Consider the following 17,677-nt stretch of genomic DNA (forward strand, 5'->3'; position numbering starts at 1 on the left):
CTCCGCCGCGGCAGCAGCCCGGCCGGCGGCACAAGCGCTTCCCGACGGGTTCGAGCAGCCCGGGCCGCCAGCGCCGCCTCGCGCACGGCCCAGACCCCTCCCCACAATGCACCGCGACAGGCAGCCTTTGAAAAAGCGGCGCGGCTCGTTCAAGATGGCGGAGCTGGATCAGCTGCCCGACGAGAGTGAGTAGCGACCCGCGCCCGCTCCCCGCCCGGCCCGGCGCCCACTCCCCCTCCCCGCGGGGCACAGCCGCTCCTGGGCTCAGCTCGCCCCGGCCTGGCCGCCTCCCCCGGGCCGGGACCGGCTGCTGCGGGCGCTGCTCGGGCCGGAGCCCGAGTCTCCTCCTCTTTCTCTGGAACCGGCCCGGCCCCCACCCCGTCCCGCCACCCCTTACCCCGCGCAGACGGGAGGGGCCGCCCAGGGAGCGGGGCAGGGAGACCCGCGGGTTCCCGCCCCGCCCCTCCCCTCCGGCGGGAGGAGACCTGCACCCCGAGTTCGGGCGCAGCCTGGCAGGCCGGGGCCACGGCCGCACCCGGGCCACGGCCGGGCCGCACCCGGGCCAGGACGCTGCCTGTCAACAGACAGGGACGCGCCGAACAGCTGTGAGCATCGATACTGCCCCTGGGGCTCGGGAAGCTGCTCCTGGACGGGGGTGGTCAGCGCCTGGGGCAGGAGCGCTGCACTGGGGGGATGGGACTCGGCCCAGGTAGAAAGGGGGGGCACAATGAGTGCTGTGCATTGAACAGGCCATTGCTGTGCCCTGTATCTTGGGAGGTACTAATAGTGCACTTGGGGAGAGGGTGACAGAAGCAAGTGCACTGCCCCTAGAGAGGCTTGTGGGTGGGACATAATGACATGCATATTGTACTGGGGGCACTAAAATGACCCAGGGAGATGGGGGGTGTGGGGTGCACAAAGGCACACAAACATACACTAAACGCTGTCTGACAGGCACCAGAGAAATGCGGGTCATGCAGACATGTAAACTGCATCCAGGGCCATGCCAAGAACGGGGATACACATGCCGCACAGTGTCGCACACTGCATGTGGGGACAGATGCAAACTAAACATAGTATGATGGGGATATGAAGGCGCACACACACTTACACTGTGTACAAAGGCACAGACATGCACTGTATATGTGGACGCAAATGAACGTACAGAGAGGTTGATACATGTGCTGTACACTGTCAGAGACTTGCTGCATGTGAGGTAATACCACATAAGGTGTGTGAGGTAATATCTTATTGGACCAACTTGTGTTGGTAAGAAGAGCTCTGTTACTCTGAAGAAGAGCGCTGTGTTAGCCTGAAAGCTTATCTTTCTCACCAACATAAATAAGCGATATACCTCCCCCTGTATTGTCTCTCTATATCCTGGGTCCAACATGGTTACAACACCATTGCATATACAGATTGTGGACAAACAAAACTACAAATACAGACAAATAGAGATGTATGCTCGTTCATGGGAGTTATGCAAGCTATATGCGTATAGACATGCATACTATACATAAATATACAAATAGACACTGAAGAAAGAAAGCAGAAAGGCACAGAAAAATGATAGGGCTAATTGAAAAGGCACAAGAGTTTATTCAAGCTAAAACATGTAAGTCTCTGTAAAGTGTATCCATTAAAAAGGAGCATATGATACAGCATATAATTGAAACTAGGAGGGCTAGCTTCATATAATTGAAACTAGGAGGGCTATTTGAGAATTTGAAGCACAAATCAAAGATATACCTAAAGAATTTCTTGTTTATATGAGAAACAGAGAGACAGTGGGAGGATAGAGATTGCAAAGAAGCATTTGGACAACAGCCTGGCAGATTAAGTCCGTGTAAAGAAGTACAAGGAATGTACATCGGAAATAACCATTTGAACTACTTATACACACTAATGTGTTCTAAATGAACTGTAACAATGCAAGGTAAAATCCTAAATGGGTTCATTTAGAACAACCTGATGAAAACTGATGCACAGTGATGCTCAACCAAATAAGCACAAATTTAGATTGAATTAAAACAAGGACAGAGCAATGGTTTTCAACCTTTTCCCTCCGGGAACCGTTTGTTAAAACAGAAAAAGTTTAGGACCCTCCTCCCACTTAGCCAGAAGAAAAGGAGGATGTTCATGACCTCCAGATTGAGAACCCATGGGATAGAAAACAATATAAAAATATTATAATGCAACTGTAGAAGTCTATGGCCTCATCTTCAATACATTGTTCAAGTTCCCCTATCTGAAAACATACAGCTTATGCAAGGTTACTACAGACAGTCAGGAATGGAACCCATGTTTCCAACATGGCAAACTACACAGTCATATCTACTACACCACATTGCCTTTCTGACTGACTGACTGCCAACTTTGCTTATCCTATTTCTAACCAATATAAACCATACTCCTCTGCCAGCTGGTAATTACTCCAGTACGTGAAATATTAAAGTTCTGAGCTGAGGATCTGAAGGTCACAGCATTCAAATCCTGCTGCTCGCCTATGTGAGAGGATGGCATGGTTGTGTATAAGTCACACATTAAGAAGACCTCTTTAAAACTGATTTTGCACTTTAAGAACTAGGATAATCTGTAAATTAGAGTGTAAATTGCCAAAATATGTTTCATATTTCAGTCGTGTCACATATTTTGTTTATTTAACCGAGGGGTAGTCAATAGGCGGGCTGTGGGCCAAATCCAAACCACCAGACACTTTTGAATGACCCAGAAATCTTTTTATTTACTTTTCATTGTTTTTTTTATTATTTTCTCTGGAATGTGCATGAGAGAGACACACACCTCCCATTTGTATCTGATTCACATAGGGTTACATGGGAGGTTGCGAGCTGTCAGCCTCCACTCCAAACCCCGCTTAGCATCTAGCATTTATAATGGTGTTAAATATATAAAAAAGTGTTTTTAATTTATAAAGGGGGGGTCGCATTCAGAGGTTTGCTATTTGAAAGGGGTCACCAATACAAAAGTTTGAGAACCAGTGGGTTAGAGCCTGTGACAGCTCCCAACTTGAGAGCATGGCTCTTTAGCGCAAGCTGTAAAAACTCATGCTTTTAGCTCTGGAAACCTTGGGTTAATCTCTGGTGTCAGCCAAGGTGGTGGCTGTCACATACTGTCAGGTTTGAAGATGGAGAATTATGTTTTATAGTGTTAAGGATGGGAGACCGAGGGGAGGGGAAAGCGCAATAGGCAGACCTACTGCTGCAGCAGTTCCTGGATATATCTAATTTCCAGAAGTCCATGAGAGGCAGAAGAAGTATGTTTCAAGGAGTAGGCAGCGGTACAAACTCCTTCATAGAGGTTCTCTCCAGCTGTTTGGTTTTGTAGCCACTACTAAATATGGTGGGTTGCTCTTGGCCTACTTACTTTTTAACAGGTATAAAATTATTATAAGAGATACAGAACTTTCTAAGGCTTGTTACAGTCTCTTACACCCTTCAGAAGGGTCATTACAGTTACGAAGGGTTGTGCAGTGCAGTTTCTCCTTCTGATTCCCAGGCAGGCACAGTTCTCCTTCTCCCTGACCCTTGGGAGCTATCCACTGATGAGTTTAAAAAAAAATACAAAAAACAAAAAACTGCTTTTAGTGGATAGTTAAGGTTGCATTGGTACACACACCATCCATCCAAAACCTTAAAAGTTTGAAAATAACAAATTAAGGGAAAATTCTTCTGTATTCCTTGCCACCTTTATATTGCCTACAACACTGTCAATAACACATTTTAGCACTTCATAAGACTTTCACTTCCATCTCCAACATAAACTGAAAAACAATATGTACCTCAAGTTCATCAAACTTCACACATCTTATTGGCAGTGTGGCACATTGGTGTGTATTTTATGTGACTAGACTGGCACATCTGACTGTTGCACAATCCACGTATTTGTCAAGTTAATATGCTTTATATAAGAGCTAGGTATTATTAATAGTGCTGAGGTCACGATTAAGGTTTTGGGTTAGAGTGGAAGTTTGAAGCTGGGATATGTATTGCTTTTCAGTATCTGTTGAAGATGGAAGTGAAAGCTTTATGGAGTGTTAGAATGTGTTATTGACAGGGTTGTAGGCAATATGAAGATAGCAAGAAATGCAGGAAGCTTTTTTCTTAATCACTTCTTTCTGTGTTCTTTGGATTTTGTTTGCTGTGGTGTCACTTTAAGTGTTACTAAACACAGTATTTGTTTGTGAATTAACATCTGTTTCTTCACCTCCAGTCTCATACTTAAGAGTTCTGGTTCTGACACTGATTTTCTGTATAACTTTGGGTATGTCACTTAACCTTTCTGAGCTTCAGATTCTCAATCTGTAAAATGGAAGTAACAGTACCTACAAAATATTCTGGTAAATTGCTATAACAGTGCAAAGGATTACACGAGTCAGTGTCCGATAGAGGTAGAATATAGGACCCCCGTGCTTTCCGTCTTCTGCATAGCCCATTAACCCAAGTGGATTTTCAGGAACATTACATTTTGTTAGCTTTTTTCAGAATTTACCATTGTGAATTTTTATATAAAATAGGTTGTAGTTAAACCCCTTGTTCTCTATGGCAAGATGGACCTAAATTCTATTTCATGATTACCAGTTTTTGCACTAGATGAGAAATTGTGCAGCAGCTTCATTTTTTTTGTAGAAATTTTTTTAATCGATTTAAATGTGGCATTGAATGCAGCTGATAACCCTGTTATTTATTTGATACGTTCAGTTTATTATACACTATCCTGACATTTTTCAGTTTTTAATATGCCAGAGATTGTTATCTTGACATTGCCTAATTGCATTCTAGAATTTGTCACGGGGCTGGGATAAGTGGTTAGGAAACATTTGGGACTCCTAACATCTGGAGATGGGGGGGAGGCAGTTTGAAATTGTAGGATGAACACACTAGGTGTATGCTTCTGCTAGAATTATCATAGGTGAAGTAGTTAAACTATTACCTTCAGGTTTTAGACTTAATATCCCATTGAAATTAATATAGGGAAATTCACACTTCTGATTCATTGGTTCAGACTGCAGACTCAGGAAGACAATAATGAAGCGGTTTATACTCATTTAATGTTTTCAAGGCTTCACAGCTGGGAGGGTTAGAATCATTTTTTAAATGCAAATGGAGAATGTGGCTCACATTTCTGTGACAAGAGGTAGGTAGGGTCAATGGCAGATCCTATAGCTGAAGAATCACAGAATACAAAGGGCCCTGATTATATTTCCCTGAAGTTTCTGATCTGTAGCAGTAAAAGTATTTCAGGCATAACAGTCATTGGATTTGTATATTTAATACTGTTGTGTGCATAGTATGGCTGCTACCCAGGGAATTATTGTGCTAATTTTACTAAATGAATGCATTTGTTTTTATTTTATATCCTGGTAAATTTGGAACTCTGAGGTAAATGGTTGATGATTTTGCAGTTCTGAAAGTGGCATCAATTTCTGTTTTTTTTGAGAAGTAAGATTAAAAATAGCTGTACTCTTTAGTATGATTGCTACACCTCTTGTGTTATGCTGCCAGTGCTAGCCAGTCTAATTTGTAGAATACTGTATACATATACTTGCGGCTAAGTGAATTGGATGTCTTTTATAACTGGGGTCCTCAAGCTGGTGTTGCAGTCTCTTGGCTGGAAACTGTGGCAGTTCATGAAAAAAAACAATTTTATGCTACCAGAAAGTATGAGACATTACTGCCAAGGGGACAAGTGCTACAAAAATAAATAAAATTTTACAATATTCTAAAACTGTGTAGTTTATTTAGGAATATTTAAGACAATGTTGGCGTGCGGTTCCAAGTAGTTTTCTTTCAGTCCTTGTAAATACATTTAGTAAACAGTTTTTAGGAAGACACTTACAATCCCTTACATGCTATTATTAATATATTGATTAATTTGATTAAAATTTGATCTATGTAAACATTGATTATAATATGATTGGGAATGTCCAGACTCTAATAAAAATATTTATGTAGATCCACCACACCTGTCAAGGTTCCTTCCCCACTCTGAACTCTAGGGTACAGATGTGGGGACCTGCATGAAAAACTCCCTAAGCTTATTTTTACCAGCTTAGGTTAAAACTTCCCCAAGGTACAAACTATTTTACCTTTTGCCCCTGGACTTTATTGCTGCCACCACCAAGCGTCCAACAAATATATAACAGGGAAAAAGCCCGCTTGGATACATCTTTGCCCCCAAAGTCCTCCCAAACCCTACACCCCCTTTCCTGGGGAAGGCTTCATAAAAATCCTCACCAATTTGCATAGGTGAACACAGATGCAAACCCTTGGAACTTAAGAACAATGAAAAAGCAATCAGGTTCTTAAAAGAAGAATTTTAATTGAAGACAAAGTAAAGGAATCACCTCTGTAAAATCAGGATGGTAAATACCTTACAGGGTAATCAGATTCAAAACATAGAGAATCCCTCTAGGCAAAACCTTAAGTTACAAAAAGACACAAAAACAGGAATATACATTCCGTTCAGCACAACTTATTTTATCAGCCATTTAAACAAAACAGAATCTAATGCATATCTAACTAGATTGCTTATTAGCCCTTTACAGGAGTTCTGACCTGCATTCCTGCTCTGGTCCCGGCAAAAGCAACAGACAGAGAGAACCCTTTGTTCCGCCCCCCGCCACTCCAGCTTTGAAAGTATCTTGTCTCCTCATTGGTCATTTTGGTCAGGTGCCAGCGAGGTTGTCTTCAGCTTCTTAACCCTTTACAGGTGAAAGGGTTTTTTCCTCTGGCCAGGAGGGATTTAAAGGTGGTTAGCCTTCCCTTTATATTTATGACAACACCTCTGTCAAATAATTTTAAAAGATACTATATTTGAAAAGTCTACGTAAAATTTGTTTTAATGCACTTGTTGCTTGCTCTTCTGACTTTGAGTAGCAGCCGCAAAGTAACAAAGGCTGTTCTCAGAGCTGTGAACAGTTCTGATGGCATTTCTATAGAGCGATGCGTAAGCAAGGAAGTTGTGTACTGTCAGCTTCTGTATTTTTCACAATGAGTTTATTGCTTTTTAAGTATGGTGGTGTGACAGTCTTATTCATCCTCCATATAGGTATACCACCAGGAGTAGTATTACAGCATCCATGTTCCTCAGCCACTTCTGGGTGAGATCATAGTTCAGTTTCCAGGTCTATTCAGGCTTGGTATCTCTACTGAGACTAGCCAAAAGTGGTTATAATTAGTATTGACAGTGATGATTGTTTGAAGAAATGGCCATCAGTAGTATATACCAGTAATAACTGAACTGACACCACCTAGCTACAGGTTACTTTCCAGCCATCAAATTGTAATAACTTTTGCCTCTGTCTACAGTACAAGCACAACCATGTTTTTCTAACTCTTTCTTTGATCAGCTTATAACACATATGGCTGAGTTTTGTTCATGTACTGTACACTGCTTTTCACAAGACAACTGTATCAACCCCGTTTGCATGTGCATAGCTGCCACACTGCCTGTTTTTGTATCCGTGCATTATGGGAAAATCTGGGCAGCTATCCCATCTTGCATCACTAGGGCATAGGACTTGGAGGACATGACATGCTAACAGAGTGACACCAACAGTACATAGAACAATGCACTTTGGTATATCCTTCTGCACAGAGAACAGGGAGAAAGGATAAGCCAAACTAGTTGCACTGATGTGATTAGGGGATCCCATCTCTGATGTGGGGAAAAAAGCATGCCCACTTAATTACAGGAAGAGATACCTCTGAGGCCACTGGCAGGAATGAAACTCTCAGAGCTATCCTGGTTACTCCTAGAGTATTACCATGTTGTATGTGGACAAAAAACATCTAAAGGCAACCATGACATTGATTACAAACCTATTTGAAAGTTGTAATATAATCAGTTTCAAAGTCACTGCTGGTCAGGGCTGGATTCAGACAGGTTAGCAACCTAGAGGGGGAAAGGCTTTGCATCCTTCTGTCCCTCATCTGAATCATATAGTCCCCCTTTTGGATTGTGTACGCATGTTATCTAGGTTTGCTAAACAAGGAAGAACAAAAGCTGTAGATATTAAAAAGTTTATTTTCAAAATCTCAGTTGGATATTACAAATGATACAGAGTTAAAAAACACTGCGGGGGGGGGTCCCCAAAAACTATTTTTAAACCAGGGCTCATCAGTATTCTTATTTTAAATAAACATGTAAGACCAGTTGTGAAAATGGCATAATTTAAACTTCAAATGCACTAGTTTGTTTTACATGGGTATATGTAGAAAATTGTGTCAAAGCTTCCACAATCACTGGTATTAAGTCACATTTGCTACACTTTATGAACCTTCTTAGTTCAGTTTTAGGTCAAAAGGAGGGGAAGGATAATCACTATCAAAACTGTACTTTTTGAATGGGGGAGAAGTAGTTTTAAGCAAGTCCTTTGTGTGCCCTCCTTTCAGGGTACCCAGATTATCTCTGGGGATCTCTGCTTTGCGTCTGGTACACTGCCCTGTAAGAATCCAAATAGAGAGAAAGGATCTTTCCAGGAATACAATTTATAGCTGCTTCTCACAGAAACCAAGCAGTGTCATTACCCACATGGGCTTTTCCTTTGATGACAATGAGTGAGGAATGCACTTAGAGTCCTAAGTCATCACACACAATGACCACTTGCTTTGAAATTAGCTTTTTATGTTAAAGTTCTTCATTTGCATTCCAAAAGATTTTTCTCCTTTGATGCGTTATTTAGTTACAGGGGTGTATACACAATGTACAAGTTTGCCATTCCATTATAATAAGATATAGATAAGTGAACACAATACAAGTAACATTCCACTAGTTTTCATGAAGTTTAAACATCTGAATACACACTTACTCATTTAATGCTTTGATCTATACTAACACCCAAGTGAATTGGCCGGGGTTCTGACCTAGCTGACACCTGGTTTGCCAGTGTCGCAGATACCATCTTTAATTACAAGAACATATTACACTTTTTTTTTTCCATCAACCCCATCCTCTTTTAGTTGGGATGAACAGTGTTTCAGGGTTTTGTGTAGCGAATGAGACTGTTTTCTTCAGAACCTCTGCCTCATCTGTTGAAGAAGTTGGAAGGTGTGTCGCTAATAAGGCATGGGATTTCAGAAAGAGAAAGGATAGTTTGTGGTTAAGGCAGTTGAAGCCATCCTTGAGAATTTAATTCTATCCCTGCCTCTGCCACTGAATTCCTGTGTGATTTTGGGCAAGTCCCTTGAAACAAATTTTTACAGTTGGCCACAAATTGAGTGTTCCTCATATTTTTGAGTTCCTAACTTGAGACATGTGACGTGATTTGTAGAAGTGCTCTTCAAGTCCCTTCTGGGCTTTAAAATCTGTGAATCTACTGGATATCTGTGGGGGGAGCATTGCACCACAGAGACAACCTTCCATCTCATTGTCCCCCACTTGTACCCCAAGATTGAAGAAGCAAAAGAAATTCCGCCCCCCTTTTTTTTTTTTAAATTTCATTGTGGAACCTTGGTAGACTACATTCTACCACAAAATGGTGACACTTAAATAATGTTTACATGTCCTAATTAAAACAGTATCAAATATGTGAATCCACATAGAAATGTGTATTTCAGAAGTAAAGTTTGCCTAGAGTTGGCTACATTCATTTATATAGCTCTAGGTTCAAGGAGCATTGTGGATGTAAAACTAAAGGGCATAATTAAAATTTAAATATATGTCTTCAGTGCTTACTGGGCCACACCTCACACAATACTGCACATTGTGTTGTGGAGAGTATAATGGATTCACCCACTCAGTAGTTAAGGGGTTAATTTCAGAATAGTTCCCTGCCTCTGAAGAAAAATATATAATTGATATGTAGCTATTGCACCAGTTGTGAACCAACTTTGAAAAATTTGATGTATATGGACTTCTTTTTTTTTTTTTTTAAATAAATTGCAGGTTCTTCAGCAAAAGCACTTGTGAGCTTGAAAGGTAAGAAATAAATACAATGTATTCTTTATGTGTGGTATAAATGAGAGATGTAAATTGACTTCAGATCATAACTAGAGTTTCTGATTTCAGAAAGCCTCTCCAAAGGAAAATTATGAAGATAGTTTTTATAAAATATATGCTGATAATTGTTTTATTTTAGATATCTGTAGACTGAGTAGTTTGGTACTCACTAGTCAAACTCTACTTATATTGCAGCTTCTTTGGATGCTGCTTTTGAAAATGAGACCCTTTGGAGTGCCATTTCTGAAATAGGTGCTTCCACTTTAAGTACTGCCTAGGCATCAGGTCTGACATGAAATTTGAGGTAATTTTTCCTTTCTTGGGGGTGAGATAGAAGGATTACCAGTGGGACCTTTACTTATGATGGAATTTATATTGTAAAGGAAATTTGTAATCTCACTGTCTTCTACCAATAACTAGTGGGCCAACGCAACAGAGCTGTTGCTTATATTGTCTTAACACTGGAGAAAAATTCTATTCATGCATATTGCATCAACATTTAGAATCCTTCTGCTCTGCCTAGTGCCAGAAATTTTGTTATGTATTATAAGATCCCCATTTGCACTGGGGAGAAAACCTGTTTACTGAACTAATTTTGAACGGTCTAAATTTTGGTGCAGGCTATTTAGATCACTCAGTTTTATTGTGCAGCTTATGTCCATTCAAAAATCATTTTCTAGAGCACATTTTGTAACCGTCATGCTAGGCAAATTGTTTTTATAGCCTAAAAAGTTCTAAACCGTTTAAAAGCAATTTTATTCCCAGTATAGATTAAAGCTATTTTATTGGCAAATGGAATGCCTAAACATACTAATTTCAAACTGACATGTTCAAAATGGATTCCAGATGTTTGCTGGAATATTGTCCTTGGAAGAAATAAATTCTATAGTCAAATATCTTCTGGAAGAGCTTAACTTTAAAGGGAAAATGTCAATTAGTTACAGGCCAAATATTTATTTGTCTTAAAATTGTTATAATCAAATGTGAAATGTTCTCTGAATTCTAAATATTTCTTTAAAAATAAATGCACCTAACTGTCCTATAGAAATTTAAGTAATAAAACAATGCCATCACCATTCATTATATAAGGCCCACAGTATATTAAATGGTGCTTCAAAAGTTAACGAACTATATTCCAAGAGCTATTATGCTGTTCTAATTGATGAGCATAAACAAGGTAATAGTGGAAACATAGTCACATACAAAGGAGCGGCATCTTTCTGGTAAAGATACCATCTGTGTAGGAGTATCACTCCTGGATCTCAGTTTTCTGGTGTAGGATAGGTAGAATTTCCAATATTTGGAAGATTATTTTTTGGCCCCCTAAGGAGCATGGTAGAAGATAGAAGCATGAATCAGAATCCTACTCCTCCTTTACTAGTGATGTATGATCAACAATGTGTGTGGGGAGACAGAAGGGCCTGGTTCATTCTCCTTCCTGTTACTGGTGCCCTTATTGAGCCAAAATTTTCAGAGCTTGGTAAGCTTTTAAAAGGTAATTTTAAAAAAGACTAATCTATATAAACTGGCTTTATACTCCAGTGTGGTTCTGTGGTAGCTGCAACATAGCTATCTAGATGGGTGTCACAAGGGAGTTGAAGCTAGATAGATTTCATGAGAGACAAACATTGTGGTGGGAAGAAATGGTCTGAATGTCTCTTATAGCCTGGTTAGTGGAGGCGTTCAGCATAATTGACTGAAGATGATGGAATTTTAAACCCATTTGCATTGCCATTTAAGAAGGCATTACAAACAGTGAAGGGGAAAAAAACATTAAGGTAGTGTTTAAGAGTATACTGCTGCCATTTTGACAATAGTTAGATTAAAAGAATGCATTAATAGTATGTGACTGTTCATGACAGAGGGAAGTTTATCCAGCACATGGAATGAAAAGTACAGTTCTCTACAGAAAACGCCTATTTGGAAAAGCAGGAACGCTGGTTCTGCTGTAGAAATGGTAAGAAGTAAATATTGATATGCCTGTGATAAAAAAGTCAATTAAGTTTGGGGTTCATGTAGTAATGGCATAAAATCACTCATAGTCACAGATCAAGTGATCTGCTTAAAAATATATTTATTTCACAATTTGTGAATATCTAAATGAATATCCTTTATGAATAAAGCAGTGTATACAACTCTAATGTGAAATGAAAGCATGTTTTATAAATAAATATGAAAATTACATTGGTAACCAGTTTCACATTTTAATGAACCAGTTTTAATGATTTGCTACCTTTTTACAAGTGTTATATGGAATGTGTTTATTTTGGACTATAAAGAACATAAGAATTGCCACTCCAGCTCAGACCATCTGTTCTGCCTAGTCCAATATTCTGCCTCTGGCAGTGGCTGGTTACTGGTGCTTTAGGAAAAGGTGGGAAAATCCTATGATGCTCTTACATTATTGTGCCATTCTATGGGGGATATTCTAATAAAAATGAATGCATAGAAGTAGAGTTTCCTGCAATATTCTGGGGATGGGGGAATATTGGGAGAAGTTAAACAAGTTAAAAAAGAACTGCCATTTAAAACAAAAAAGCAAAACTGTGTTTATGAAATGTTTTGCAGCCTATAAGGTGATTTCCCTTTCTTTTGATCCGACCACATCTTCCGCTTTTTAAATCTTCTCCATTGCATCAGGTTCAAGCTTCTTGTGATCACCATCAGCTTCCTACATAACCTACTTATTTTGTTGTGTACAGCATTGTCTCCTAACCCCTCTCAGTTGGCAAAGTTCATTCTGCCAATGTTATCAGTCTTGATTCCCTGTTTGTCCACTTTTTCCGTAACTGTGTCTGTGCTTTTTCCATGGCACCTCCCATATGCACAGAACACCCTTTGTGAACTAGTGTGCAGAGCCTCTTCTCTCTGAACTCCCTCCTGAACACCACTTCTTCCACAACACCCACAAGAAACTAGCTGACTACATTATTTATTTATTTGCTTTATTTTATGAGTGAAGTGCTCATTTATCTTGAGGGGAGTGATGTATTGTTAGGAGGAATTCTGTTCAATTCTATGTAGATACTTATATCACTCTCCCCATCATAGTAGGTCAAAAATGCACCTTATTCTTGGAATGGAAAGTGGTGAGGTTTGTGATAGTCCTTCGTTCCGGGGCAGTTCATTCCACAGTCTCAGGCGGCCCCTGAAGAAGCTGCGTCTCCTGCACAGATAAAATTTGCACTTATTGTGGAAAGTACCATTCTGCCAGATGAGCAAAGTTGTTGACCCTGATCTTTATCCTGGGGCTTCAGGTGAACTTTTAGATACCCTGGACCCAGGCCATTGAACACCTAAGAAGAAAAGGACTGAGACCTTGAACTTGACTCAATATTCTATGGAAGGTCAGTGTAGAAAGCGGAGAACAGGTTTGATGTGCTCACAGTAGCCTGTGTTGCAGAGGAGATATCCTGCAGCATTCTGTACTAGTTGCGGTTTCCTAAGCACTGAAGGGTTTATGCCAACAACATAGTTCAGTTGAGAGGTGAGGAAGGCATCAATAATAATTGAGGTCAGCTCGTCTTCCTCCAGGATGAGATGGAGTCTCCTTGCCAACCAAAGATGGTAGAAAGCATTATTCACAAATGCTGTTATGCAAGAGCTTAGCATCAGTGAGGAATCAAAGCTGACTCCTAAACTATTAACTGAATCAGCCAATGGTGGGTGTGTGCCATCAACCAAAGGAGACCGCACTATGGCTGCAAACTCTTAAATGCTTTCCTCTGTCCATCAGCATAACTTCTGTCTCGGTCAGGTTCACCTTCAACCAGCTGTTCTTCATCCATTAGTTAATCTCATCCAAGCACTGGGACATCTTGGTGATAGTTAGGGCCATACCAAATTCACAGCCATGAAAAACGCATCACGGACCATGAAATCCAGTCTCCCTCTGTGCAATCTGGTCTTTTGTGTGCTTTTACCCTATACTATACAGCTTCCATGGGGGAGACTAGCATTTCTTAAATTCGGGGTCCTGACCCAAAAGGGAGTTGCAGGGGGGTCACAAGATTGTTTTAGAGGGGTCACGGTATTGCCACCCTTACTTCTGTATTGCCTTCAGAGCTGGGTGGCCAGAGAGCAGCGGCTGTTGGCCAGGTGCCCAACTCTGAAGAGAGCACCCCGCCAGCAGCACAAAAGTACAAAAAGCAGTACGAAAGTAAGGGTGGCAGTGTCCCAGCACTGGGAGCTATGCTCCTTGTGGAGGTGGGTTTTTTTACAGTGCTGGGAGAGCTCTTGCCCAGTGCTGGAGCCTTGATTACAACGGGGCTGTGTAGACAAAGCCTCAGATGTAGTTTTGTTTATTTACAAAGAATGTACCTTTGTCTCTGAACACAGAAGGAAGCAAATAGCAGGAAACAGCTTCTTTGGCTCCCAGCAGCAAGAACACTCTTTTCAGCCAACACCTCTGAGCCAAAGAACCATTCCCCAGATTTCATTCAGGGTCACACACTGTTTTCAGCAGCTCCTACAGGCTAGCTCTCTGGTCCCCAGTGTTCTGCGTACTAACTCACTCACAGACAGACTGATTTACCCAGAACAATACACAGCTAAGGCCCTCCACGCACACAAAACTCCTGGGTGTGTTCACAAAATCCTTTTATCTCAGGTAAGGACTTTTGATTAATTTATCCTTACAGTTATGTTAACTGAAGGGTGAGTTCACACTCCTCAGTCTCAGATTGATTTTAACTTTGAAGTTTTAAATTGACCCGTAAAAGGTTTCACCCAACTCATAACAGTATCATCTGACTAGTTCACCAGATGGCTGCATGTACTTGTTGAATAGGATTGGAGAAAGAATTGATCCTTGTGGACTTCACAAATGAAAGGTCAAGTGGTGGAAGTACAATTTCCCATCACTATTCATTGGGTGTGTCCCTTTAGGAAAGACACAAACCACTGTAGTGTATTAATTTGGACTCCAGCCAGCTCTGTTCAACAAGACAGCAATATCTGATGGTCAGCAGTGACATGTGCTGCAGAGAGGTCCTAGGGCTTGTCTACACTGGAAAGTTTTGGTGACAAAAACTTTTGGCTACAAAACAGCAAGAGCGTACACACTACAGTGGGACTTTTGTTGTGAAAAATACCCAGTTTTGGTGACAAAAAAGTTCACCCCTACGAGAGACCTTTGTCTTTTCCCCTCCCTTTATTGTCGACAAAGAGCCAGTGTAGACGCTGCTGATTGTTTTGTCAACAGAACTATCTTCCACCAGTATCCCACAATGCCTGCCCTGAATGCTCTGCTCAGTGTTTTGATCTCTGCTGCCCTGGAGGCATGTGCTCCTCCCCTTTCAAAGCTCCAGGAAGTATCTGTGTGCTGCTCCATTTGGGGAACAAACAAAGAGCAAATAATTGGTATGCCCCTGTTCTGCCTTGCACTAGAAACACAGCAGCAGGCAGCCTGCTGCTGCAGGGGGAGGGGGACAAACTGCTGTGCTGCTTTGCCATTCCTCAGCACGGAGAGCTCACAGAGCTACTCATGATGCTGCTCTTGGCAGCTGAGGGGGCTGTGGGAGAATTCAGAGAGAATCCTAAGAGGCGCAGCGATCAGCTCTTCCTTCCCATAACACTGCACTGTGGGATACATACCCATGGTGCATTGCTCACCCTGTCGATGATGGTGTCACCAGTGTGGACATGATCTGTCGACAGAGGGAGCAAGTGTGAACACCCTTTGGCAGTTTTTGTTTTGTCGACTTTTGGGTGTTGACATAAGTTTTGTCAACAAAACTCGGTAGTGTAGACAAGCCTATAGAAGATGAGAATGGATGTCTGCCCTCTGATCTATTGATAGCAGGAGATTATCCATCACTGCCACTAAAGTAGTTTAGGTTCCATATCCTGACTAGAATCCAGATTGTGCCAGGTCTAGGATATTAACTTCAATTAGGCTAGCTTCTCTCTGAATTTGCTCAGGAACAGGAAGTTTGACAATGGGTAGTGGATGACTAAAACCAGTGTATCCAGAGGGGGTTTCTTCAGTGTTGGTCAGACTATTGCATATTTGAAGGAGGAAAGAAAAGTTCCTTCCCTGAATGAGGCATTGGCTCTTTCAGTCATGAGAGGCCCCAGTTGCTTGTGCCTCTCTTTCGCAAGCCAGGAAAGATGAGAGTCAGATTCATGGGTCTTGAGTCAAGGCTTCTTTAGGGTGTCCAGAATTTCTCGATGAGTGAGTGTATTGAACTCCAAGTGGGAGGATTATTAGTTGGTGGGTGTAGGCAAAGCAGATCCATGTTGTTCGAAAATCCTTCTCAAATATGCACAATTTTTTCAGCAAAGCATGATGATAGTTCACAGCATTCAGCACCCTGTTCTGATGCAGACTGTAGACACTCAGGATTGAGGAAACAGTTTACCGCTCTGGACAGCTCCCTGGGGCAAGATTTGGCAGCATTAGTGAAAGGTGGTGATAGGAAGGTTCTCTTGGCCTGGAATACAGCCTCATCATAATAGTGTTGCCATTTTGGGATGGAGGTATTCCTGGAGGTTTTATCTCATGACATAGTCTTTAATTAAAGGTTTCAGAGTAACAGCCATGTTAGTCTGTATTTGCAAAAAGAAAAGGAGTACTTGTGGCACCTTAGAGACTAACCAATTTATTTGAGCATAAGCTTTCGTGAGCTACAGCTCACTTCAGTGTAGCTCACGAAAGCTTATGTTCAAATAAATTGGTTAGTCTCTAAGGTGCCACTAGTACTCCTTTTCTTTAATTAAAGGTTCATCTTTAATTCCTGGGGACTCCAGGACAATCCTGGAGGGTTGGCAACCATATACAACTTGGAGGAATTTGTTGTTTCATCTGGTCTGTATCAACCTTTGTTTTCTGCCATTGGCCCTCAAGTTTCTGGCTCTCTCTCTTCATCTGGCACAGGGTGTCAGAAAACCAAGGAAATCAGTGAGATCTGAATCCAGCTCAATCTCTTCCTCTGTAAGTAGTTTGCACTCTAGGAGAAGCTAGCAGGGTTCAGTCCCTGTGCTAGGCAGAGTGCAGGGACTGGCTCCCGTATTGGGTCACAAGGTGTGTGAGAAGGAAGCTCTTTGCACTCATCACTCCCATGCCAGAGTGAGCCAGAATTTGTCCTTCAGTCTTCAATTATGACAATTTTCTTTGACATATGAAGAAATTTTGTAAAGAAATATCTAAAATTTAAGTGTGTGAAAACTTCATGCCACAAATTTGCAATATATGATTTTCTACTTTTTTTTTTCCAGCAAACTCCACTAATTTTATTGCAGCTGTAGTATCTTAGCACAGGAAAGGGTTACAGTTAGCACTGAACAGCCTTAAATTTGAAAATCCTTCCTCTCTCATGTTAGATCTTTACATAAATTGAACATTTGATGGTTCAATTTCCTCAGTTTTTTTGGCATTTTCGGGTGTGAGGGAAGTTTTTATGGTATGAGTTTTAAAAATTGTCAAAATACTTTGATACATAAGTGATCCTTGAAACATCATCATGAAGTGTATTGTAATAATTTAAAGTGTGATACCATTATGAATGACATTACACAAAGACACGTCCATTACAGTCCTGGGCAGTAGCACATGTTAAAAATACTAGTAGATTAATTTACTTCTGTAAGTAACTGTTCTATCCAGCTTGGCTTTTTAATGAGAATTTATCAAAATAAATAGATTGTTTGAAGGCCCTTCCTTTTTATTTTTAAGTTAAGGGCAAGCTGTTTAAAAGATGTTTTATAAACAAAGAAA

The 17,677-nt window shown here is 41.0% G+C and overlaps 1 protein-coding gene across 3 annotated transcripts in view; it reads left to right on the forward strand.

Annotated features, from left to right (window-relative positions):
- The first annotated feature begins 106 nt into the window (after window positions 1–106).
- Window positions 107–17,677, forward strand: part of LIN9 (lin-9 DREAM MuvB core complex component) — a 51,894-nt gene continuing 34,323 nt past the window's right edge. The window contains exons 1-4 of one of the 3 annotated variants that reach the window (XM_048843352.2): window positions 131–185; window positions 9,907–9,939; window positions 10,156–10,264; window positions 11,823–11,917. In XM_048843352.2, the coding sequence (XP_048699309.2) occupies window positions 11,915–11,917 (3 nt within the window). In that variant the 5' untranslated portion in view covers window positions 131–185; window positions 9,907–9,939; window positions 10,156–10,264; window positions 11,823–11,914. Of the gene's footprint in view, window positions 186–9,906; window positions 9,940–10,155; window positions 10,265–11,822; window positions 11,918–17,677 lie in introns of all 3 variants that reach the window. The other 2 variants (XM_048843350.2, XM_075127051.1) reach the window with 2 other exon arrangements.

The sequence above is a fragment of the Caretta caretta genome, chromosome 3 (genome assembly GCF_965140235.1).
Source record: "Caretta caretta isolate rCarCar2 chromosome 3, rCarCar1.hap1, whole genome shotgun sequence".
NCBI classification, from domain to species: Eukaryota; Metazoa; Chordata; order Testudines; family Cheloniidae; genus Caretta; species Caretta caretta.